The sequence below is a fragment of the Chelonus insularis genome, unplaced genomic scaffold (genome assembly GCF_013357705.1).
Source record: "Chelonus insularis isolate UGA/USDA-ARS -01 unplaced genomic scaffold, ASM1335770v1 contig_3_pilon, whole genome shotgun sequence".
NCBI classification, from domain to species: domain Eukaryota; kingdom Metazoa; phylum Arthropoda; class Insecta; order Hymenoptera; family Braconidae; genus Chelonus; species Chelonus insularis.
In genome coordinates, this window is record NW_023276556.1 from 2,955,161 (window position 1) to 2,965,039 (window position 9,879).

The window sequence follows — 9,879 nt, forward strand, 5'->3', positions numbered from 1 at the left end:
CGTAAAAAATGATTTATCGTTAATTACGTTACAGACCATTTGTATCAAATGTTTTTAGTACATGAAAATCAAATTGGTGGCGGCACCGTTTAAGGCTATTTTAATGCCATCTAACAACGATATTAGAAACTACTTCAGTTGCTTCGAAATTGGCGGGAGAATTTATTACTTAACCTATTTTATATGTATACAAATGTTTATTCTTGATTTCAGTTTTTTGAGTTGAAGTATTAATGTAAAATAAATTAAACAATTATTATTATTTCTTTAGAGTTTATAACACAGTGAAATATTAGTCATAATAATTAAATAAACGGATCATTTATAATTATAATAAATTTATAACTTTTTTCATATATTCTTAAAAGTAAGGGAAAATTTATTTGATCATCAGTGTTTGTTTACTTGATAAAAAATTATGGAATGTAATATAAAACGTCGAAGACGTGGTCACTATGTCGTTGAAAAAGAAAATAATAATTATCAAGAACTTTATCCTCATGACATATCAATGTATACTGAATATCCAAAACATACTGTCCAGCTTCATCATTTTTTTGAATTAGGATTGGAAAGGAGACAAAGTAACTATATTTATTTTTAATTAGATCATGATTTATTTTAAGATGACAGAAATTCATGTTAACAATGTCTTTAATATTGTAATTGAATAACAATTTATTTTATTTTAGTTTTAAAATTAGTTGAACTAGTTTTAAATAGATCCGATTTGAAGACTGTAGAAGAGAGAAAATTGGCCCTAAAAAGTGCTCTCAGAAGAGATGGTTATAATTATGCAGCTAAATTATTAACCGGTGCAGGTTGTACATCTCATACCGATATGGAATTAGAAGCAAGAAAAAGAGACGTTTTATCACACTTTATATTGAGACTTGCATATTCTCAGAGCCCGGATTATAAGAAATGGTTCATTGTTATGGAAGTTGAATACATGAAACTAAGAATTACATCTTTAAATAATGAAGGAATGGCAAAATTATTGGCTATTAATAACTTTACTTACCATCCAGTAAGGATCATTATATATTTCAATTATACGCCTACACGCTTATATCGTCTTTTATTGAGCAGTTAAGCATAAAGCAGTTGGAGAATTACATTCAGCATTTTATTACAGATTTCACAGGAAGAGAAAGATGAATTAAGAGAAGAGCTCAATGCTTCAACAGCAAAGATGTCCCTTATAGACAATACAGATTTTTATAAAGTGCCTTTCACTAAAGTCCTTGACCTAGTTAGAGCTAGAAAAGTGTATCTTAAAAAGGGCATGGCCTATACCCCACAATCTGAACTTTCTACCCTCTTCATATCACAATACAAACGACATCTCACGAAAGCTATAGAGGTAAATATTTTAATTTCTTATTTAATGCTAATACAATAATAGCAGGCAATCATATTTAATTTATAGTTTTTAATATGTTCCTCTACACTCAGGTTGTTACGTCATGCTTTTATGATCTGCAAGGTGATGAAAGAATCTTTGAATACCTTAAAAATTTACCGAGCTACTTCCCTGAAGCAGATCGAACTATTTGGTCGACTACAGAGACTTCAATTGACGGTTTAGATGATGTAATTGATTAAAACAGTTTGTAAACATAATATTATTCCTGGTTAACAATTTATATTTACCATTTTCATGTTTTCCCACAGTTATCAAGGACTTCTTATCCACTATGTATGAGAACCTTACATGAAGCCTTGCGAATTAATCATCACTTAAAAAATTCTGGTCGTGTTCAGTATGCTTTATTTTTAAAAGGAATTGGTGTAAAACTAGAAGATTCACTACATTTCTGGAGAGCAGAATTCACGAAAAAAATAGATGGTGAAAAATTCGAGAAGCAATATGCTTATACTATTAGATTTCTCTACGGAAAAACAGGAAGCCAAAGAAATTATACACCAATGGGGTGCACGAAGATCATTAATAGCATCGCTGGTGCAGGTGAATATCATGGCTGTCCATATAGACTTATGGATAATGATACCCTCAAGAAGAAATTAACAAGTTATGGAATACAAGCTACAGGTAAATTAATTACTTTCTAAATTTTATCTTAAGATATTGATTTAAGAAAATTAATAAAAAAATTTAATTACAGACGTTAATGAAATTGCTGGTCTCGCAAAGGAACATCATTATCAATTAGCGTGTGCCAAATACTTTGAAGTAACTCACAAAACACCACCAGAAAATCCAGTGATGCATCCTAATGCTTACTTTTCAGATAGTCAAAATATAATAGCTAAAATAACGGGTGTTTCTTCAGGTAATATATTGCTGTTACAATCAAAGAAATTATGCATTATCTTAATTTTTGAAATTTTTTATTATTTAGCGGATACGAATGAATCATATGTCGCTAGTGGAACGCCAAAACATAAATCTGAAATCAAATCTGAACGATATTCTGCAGTGAGAACACCCAATAGAACACCAAGTAGAACTCCTACAGCGAGAAGAAGCATTAAAGTTGAAGTTACTGACATCGAAAAAATGTTGAATGATGATGAGATGGAGTAAGAAGTAGTAGAATATAATGGTATTATTTAATAAATTTTCATTTTTTTTCAAAAAATACTGATATTAAAGGTGAAATAATTTGATTTATTATTGAATACTAGAAGAATTCCTTCACGTACTCGGTTACCCCCCAGTTGTATTAGACGAAGATGTTCCCTTATATTAGTCGGAATCCAAGGTGAACTGCCTCGCATGAAAGAAAACGACACGCGTGAAATTGGATCAGATATCTTTTTTACCGCTCCTCGGGAATGATACATATTAGTCGGCATCTCCCTACCGTAATGTGAACATAAGTCTAACGTACCATTTCGCGTAAAGGTCAGCAGAACGGAGGACGCTCTCATTCCACGATGCTCGAGTTGAGGCACCTCAGTCTTGTTATGCAACAGAGTGCTATTTACTAAAGAGACTGAAAGTGTAAATACTTGCTCATCTTTCTTGACGTTCGCTCAGAAGATTTGACAGAATAAAACGGCTAGGTCGTTTACTTCAACATTATGCTACATAGCAGCAAGCTTTATGCAAGCTTGGAGTATCATTGGCGTGCAGCTAAACTACTTCATTTAACCAAGTATATATTTGCAGTTGTAAAATCTTTGTATCTAATTAATCGTTATTATATGGCGTAATGAAACATTATTTATAGCTAATAATGAAAAATTTATTTGAGTCATTTTTGTAAATGTTACACCATTTATTTATAATAATTATCTAAATATAATGCAACAAATAACTTAATTCTCATTAATAATATATTTTAAGTATTTAGTATTTTTTCAAGCCACATATCAAAATTATGTGAAGATTATCTATGCCTAATTATTTCATACAAATTGTTATTCGTGTAAAACAAGTTTGAATATTTATTTAGCAAGTAGAAAGTGGTTGGTATAAATTTGTATATAGTTGATAGCTAATGAAGAATAAATTCTGTCGTCAGGCACGTTGTAAAAATGTCCGGAATCTGGAACCTCCCGGATGAACTGGAAAGGAATCCTATAAGCTACCAATAAGTTTTGTTGAAGATTCAATGAATTGCATCACCAACACCCAATCGACTACTGTCATGAACGATCTGCTGACCTCGGTTGCATCAAGAATCGCTAGAATACATGAGAACGCATGCTGGACACTCTTTGCCGTAGAATTTTTTGTCTTATGGCCATCGGCAACGTAGTCCGTTTCGAAAGAGAGTGAGAGACGCGCGAGGCCGAAGGTATCGAAGATGAGACAGCATAGGGAGAGTGTAATCAATAAATTCTTCTCTTCCCTCTTGAGGATCTATTCTATACATCAGATAGATAGATAGACATAAGCAATGTCTTAACGACCGGTGAAATGCTTCCGCAATATTGCGTTGCGCTAATCTAACTACACAATTGACCTGTGCGATATAATAATTATCAAACAATGAAAATTATTATTTCACATGATTTTTTTACTCACCACTAATGTACACTTAGTAATAGCCATTTCATTTTTATCTTTCAGTTTAATAATTTTCGCGTTCCCACGACTATTCAACATATCACTGAAGAAAGGAGAAAAATGACAAATTTTTCCTCGTCGGCATGATCATAATAAAATTATTTTATCTTCGTCTTGAAGAATATTTTGTACATCTCGACGGGTTATATTATTTTACATACAGTTCTATCTCATAGACACGTACTTATCTCATCGTACATATGCGACTTTCGAAAGGATCCAATAAGCGTAAAAACGTTATGTAATCTAACGATCGTTATATTATAGTTACTAGTATCATCTTATCGTGGATACATCAAGTCCCGTTCAACAGATTATAAGCAATGAAGACTTGCACCATCATCAGACTAGTTTCCATCGCCAATTCTACTGCCAGATCTCACTCAGAATTACTTTTACATCATAAGCTTACACATTTTATTTATTTTAATATTTATTCATTTATCATTTTTTCGATATTTCTGGCAGTTTCTTATTAGATTTTACAAGTGAACCTCGCCTTGGCATCAACTCCATTCTATTCTGATTCACCTCTGGCATAACACGAGCAACAAGAGATGAATGCTCAGATAATACACAAAGGGCTGGCTTTTCTCAAAGTAATACTGTCAGATTCTTATTCTTTACTCCTTTTGCTTGTTTTTCTATCCTTCTAGGCAAATACTCTTGATATTGTTTAGAAAGCAGAATTCCATTGTCCTATATGCAGTAGTTGCATTCATTATCATCAGCACTCACATCACGATGCTCGATTTTTTACCACTTCATCATCATCATCATCATCATCATCATCATCACCCCTACCATCATCAGTATCATCATCTTGCCGAAAAGCAGTGACCTCGTTCTTGTAGACTGCCAACTGCCTCGTTGCATTCTCGTTAAGGTGATCTGTTGCTCAATAGAATTTTAGTGCTAAGAGAAGTCTATCAAGGAACTTATTGAATCTTATTAAGTGACTATTAACATTTTAACGGTACTAAAAAAAATTTAATGAGATCTATAAAGTTATTTGTAAAGATGAGAAAATAGTAAATAAATTGAAGTTTATTAGTTAACATTATTTGCAATGATTATTTCATCAATTGAGATGAGTTTTTATATTATAAATATTTAATAAATCACATTAAATTACGATTAAAGCTGAGAGTAAACTCTATTCTATTCACCCTTTCACAATCACTTTTCAGTGTAAAAAAATTAAAATAAAGATTATATTGGAATTTGTATTTATTCATTAAAAATATTTTGATGAATAATAAAAAATACGTTTTTTTTAGATGTAAATTACTATTATTTTGTATTTGAAAAAATATTTATTGTAATTGTTTCAATTACAATCACCATCATCTATTCTTTCAGTTAACAAAAAATTAAACATAAAAAACACTAGAAGTTGAAAGAAAATGTCAAATTTATCAATGTACAATGTTCTTTAATCAATTTTAATGTTTTATTGATGCCATTATCAGGCATATTGATCGATGGTGAATGTTTATCGTAAAATATCAGTGTACTTTCAGATGTGTTCGATTAAAATAATTAGTCAAACGTCAATCTAATGTCCTTAAGAAGTCAGCGGTAGCTCATTTAGCAGCAGTTCTGAAGATTCACCAACTCTAGATGGTACACTTTCATATGACCCGATTGATCGACCTTCAGCCTACGAATGCCCAACGATCTGTATCATTCTTAGTGCAGTCTGATGATGCAATGCATCGAGAGTATTATCGTGGTCTCACTGGCGCATCTTCTCTTCTTTCTCTTTCTCCTTTTTAACTTTTAGCAATGATGACGACTCATCCGAAGAAGGAGTGCAGTTGTTATGCTCTATCTTTTGCTCCAACTCCTCGTTTTCTCTTCCTCGCACTTAACCACGCGCCCGCACAACTTGGATGATACTTTGGTGGGAGGAAGACGATCTGGACCTCACGACTTAGTATATAAGATACTGCTTGATGTCTGAGGATCCACAATTTCTATCTACTTGAAGAGAAGGCACTAAGGGTGGATTAGTAATCAACTTATATAAGCATAAGAAAGCTTTCAGTGTCATAATGAAGCCGGTAATTTTAACAAACATTTTTATTTAATTATATGTAATGGAAAGATTTTTGATTATTTTTGAGCTTTTCCAAAACATCATGTTACTGAAATAAAATTTTTTTTTTTCGGAACAGAAGTGCTGTGTGTCAGCGCTGTTAGTTGTGTTAGGAACGAGCTTGGCAGCAAGACTTGATAATACATATCTTCCACCCGGAAGTGCCGGAAGTGCTGGTGGAGCTGGATTAATTTCAGGACCTAAAAGAGGGCCTTCTGGAGGTGGGCCAAGTGGACCTACAAGAGGAAGTCCTGGTGGTTTTGGACCTAGTGGAAGCCCCGGAGGTTTCGGACCCGGTGGAAGCCCTGGTGGCTTTGGACCCGGTGGAAGTCCTGGTGGCTTTGGACCCGGTGGAAGTCCTGGTGGCTTTGGACCCGGTGGAAGTCCTGGAGGTTTCGGACCTGGTGGAAGTCCTGGTGGCTTTGGATCTGGAGGTGGATCTGGAGGTAGCGGATTCGGTGGAGGCGCTGGTGCTGGTCCCGGAGGTCCCTCAGGATTTGGTGGAGGTAGGACATTTTATATTTTGTTGATAATTATTATAGAAATATTTTCAACAACAATTATTTCTTAGTAATTTATTTTTAAAAAATTTATTCATAATAGAAATTAAGCAAGATTAAAGCAGTCATTATATGAAATTTTTAGGCGCTGGAGCTGGAAGTGGTGGCGGTCGTCCAGTAGGTGGTGGTTCTGGACCTGTTGGACAGCCTGGTGGTGGTAGTGGTGGTCAAGAAATTCCCATTGTTTCTTTTACAAATGAAAACAATGGTGATGGCAACTATGCATTCAGCTATGAAACCGGAAATGGAATCACCGCTCAAGAAACAGGCCAGTCACAAGGCAAGTAAACGTGTATATGTATCACGGTAATTACTCACGCATTTCCTCATCTTAAGTATAGACATCTCAATAGCCTAATGCAAATACTCGATTCAATTGAATTGAGCAATAAAAATATTTTTCGTTTCAGGTGATACTGAGACTGTGAGCGGATCTTACTCTTACACAGGCCCTGATGGCGTTCAGTATACTATTACGTACACTGCTGATGCTGAAGGTTTTCATCCACAAGGAGATCATCTTCCAACGCCTCCTCCGATACCACCAGAAATTCAGAAAGGCATTGAGCTTTCATTAGCAGCTGAAGCTCGAGGAGAAAATCAAGATGGGGGATCTAGTGGTGGTGGTAGTGGTGGTGGTGGTCAAGGAGGTAACCCAGACCGTTTGGGGATAAACAAGAAAAATATCTTTACTTAATTTACAGACTCTATGAAAAATAATATTTTCTACATTTAGGTGGTAGTTACAGTGGTGGACAAGGAGGAAGTGGAGGAGCTGGTGGTGGTGCTGGAGGTGGATTTGGACAAGGAGGTGATAAAAAATTTCGATTGTGCACTCGATTAATTATTTTTGATAATTACAGTAACTTTTTTTCCAATGTGTAGGAAGTGGATTTGGAGCTGGTGGTGGCGCTGGTGGTGGTTCTGGTAGTGGTTTTGGACAAGGAGGTATTAATAATATTTATATTTAAAAAAAAATTGTATGTCATAAATAAATTTGTTCCTAATATTCTTTTTTTGCTTATATTAGTTAATTTGTTAATAATATTTTACGTTCTAGGTGGTTTTGGAGGAGGTCAAGGAGGCGCAAAAGGTGGTGCAGGGCAAGGGGGTGGTTATAACTATGGAGGTAAGTCATCAATTTATGAAAGGAGTTGCATTTATTCATATAAATATCAAATAATTACTTTTTGCAGGTGGATCTGGAAGTGGCAGTAGCGGTGGTGGTACTTCTTATCAAGGTCCAAACTCTTATCAAACAAGCTCAAATGGTGGATATCAATACTAGAAAAATCTTGGAAATATGTATACTCAGTCATTGACATCATACAAACTCGATCGTTTTCATTATTTCAAAATAACTCAAAAGAAACCCGACTTATGTACATAACAATAATGATTACGTAATTTTTTTTTACCCTTTTTATGTCTTTTTCTTAAGACAAAAGTGATGTCTTATTAATCACAACTAGGTGTGTATGTAACATTCTTACTCGTCATTTTATTCCATTATTAAGAAAGTGTTGTTAATGATGATAAAATAAGAATTTTATTTCACCTATTGTATGTATTATTTTTTAATTAATAAAATATGTGTATTTTAGATAAAATATTACGTGATATTCGTTCATTTATGTTACGAAATAATAACTTATTCTTTAAATAAAACTTGATTATTCAAGGTATTTTAAAAAATTCATGAAATATGAATTACTAATTAACAATGATACATTGTTGAGAATCTCTTTAACTATTATATTTCATCGTAAAACTAATCCTTTCACTGGTTAGACATCATTTATTATAGTTCATTTACATCATCGTCAGTGACAAAAATATATTACTTCATTTCATCATAAAACGATTAGATTTATTGCACATTATCGGATAAGAAATATGAATAGTATCATAGAAAATCTGTATAATTGGAAACAATTATAAAAATATTTGGTCTTTGATAATCATTAATATACATCATATGCAATAAATTCGTTTAAGTAGATTTTTAATCTATGTTAAGAGGTATTGATATAAAAATATTTCTGAAAGTGATTTCATAACATATGTAATACTCAAGTAAAAAAGCTCAAGCTAGTTGGAGAAATAATTGTTCTAGTGTGGATGATAATGCAGCGAAATCTTCAATGCAATCGTAATTATTCTTCAATTCATCCATAATTGAATACATCTTGGTCCACGTTGTTTTAGCATCAGTTATGTGGTATCCAATGAACCCACTGTTTTCATCGATTAACTTACAAGTCAATGCGGATTCAATTCGGATTTTAATCTGAGAAATATCTGAATTGCGATGGTCTTGCTTCAACTTGATGTGAATATTGTAACCAGTACCGAAGCGTTGCTTCAATTCTTGGCTTGCACCAACGCACACCAGCTGACCTCTCACCATAATTACTAATCGGTTACAAAGGACTTCGCACTCTTCCATGCTGTGCGATGTCAGTATAATCGATTGCCCGGCGTCCTGACACGTTTTCAACGTATTCCATAATGATCTTCGAGCTGCTGGATCCACGCCTGTGGTTGGCTCGTCCATTAAAACAAGCGAGGGATTTCCTATTAATGCTAACGCAATGTTTAATCGTCGTTTATTGCCACCGCTATATGTGCCACTGGGCTGAGCCGCACAGACCGTGAGATTGAGTTTTGTGATCCACCTTTTGACGGCAGAATATACTTAGGTCTTTGAAATACCATCGAGTCTTGCATACAATCATAAAATTGATAATTTATCAATGCTCGTCATAATCTCTTCTAATAGGACTGATTTTATTTTTTAACTAATATCCGATGCGGATCAGTATATTTGCTGCAAAATTTAAATAACATTAGAATCTAATAATCAATGCCATGAACTCCTATACGCATGTGTTAAAAACGTATAGTGAAATGTTTAAAAATTTTTTCAGAAGAAAGTCTTAAATGAACGAACTATGTTCGTAGTAAAATAAAATCGTAGTCTACCAAGTTTAAAAATTGTTCTTAAAATCATATTAATCAAAATATAATTGGATCATTAAAAAATACTTATTTTATGTTGAAACTTGGCAGTTACTAATATTTTGAATAGTTGACATGATTTTGTATGTGAAAATTTTTGGTTTTCGAGATAAATGAATAAATAAATGTGAAGACAAAGACATTTTTTTATCAAT

General features: G+C 33.4%; 3 protein-coding genes across 4 annotated transcripts; 2 read left to right on the forward strand and 1 right to left on the reverse strand.

Moving 5' to 3' along the window:
- Window positions 1-208: 208 nt before the first annotated feature.
- LOC118068597 (DNA primase large subunit-like) lies at window positions 209-2,606 on the forward strand. Its single transcript, XM_035086095.1, has 7 exons — window positions 209-584; window positions 693-1,030; window positions 1,139-1,366; window positions 1,459-1,596; window positions 1,678-2,056; window positions 2,130-2,297; window positions 2,367-2,606. The coding sequence occupies exons 1-7, from the start codon at window positions 419-421 to the stop codon at window positions 2,549-2,551; spliced, it is 1,602 nt and encodes a 533-aa protein (XP_034941986.1). The 5' UTR covers window positions 209-418; the 3' UTR covers window positions 2,552-2,606.
- Window positions 2,607-5,991: 3,385 nt separating this feature from the next.
- On the forward strand, window positions 5,992-8,302 carry LOC118068599 (glycine-rich cell wall structural protein 1.0-like). Of its 2 annotated transcripts, XM_035086097.1 has the most exons (8): window positions 5,992-6,108; window positions 6,223-6,649; window positions 6,789-6,983; window positions 7,114-7,353; window positions 7,440-7,514; window positions 7,589-7,651; window positions 7,764-7,832; window positions 7,900-8,302. In XM_035086097.1, the coding sequence occupies exons 1-8, from the start codon at window positions 6,100-6,102 to the stop codon at window positions 7,989-7,991; spliced, it is 1,170 nt and encodes a 389-aa protein (XP_034941988.1). In that variant the 5' UTR covers window positions 5,992-6,099; the 3' UTR covers window positions 7,992-8,302. The 2 variants fall into 2 exon arrangements, with proteins under 2 accessions (XP_034941988.1, XP_034941989.1); XM_035086098.1 differs by lacking the exon at window positions 7,589-7,651 and having other exon boundaries at window positions 7,900-8,301.
- A 414-nt stretch (window positions 8,303-8,716) lies between these two features.
- On the reverse strand, window positions 8,717-9,801 carry LOC118068311 (ATP-binding cassette sub-family A member 3-like). Its single transcript, XM_035085612.1, has 2 exons — window positions 9,780-9,801; window positions 8,717-9,400 (listed from the first exon to the last, which is right to left on the reverse strand). The coding sequence occupies exons 1-2, from the start codon at window positions 9,799-9,801 to the stop codon at window positions 8,790-8,792; spliced, it is 633 nt and encodes a 210-aa protein (XP_034941503.1). The 3' UTR covers window positions 8,717-8,789.
- Between the last annotated feature and the right edge of the window lie 78 nt (window positions 9,802-9,879).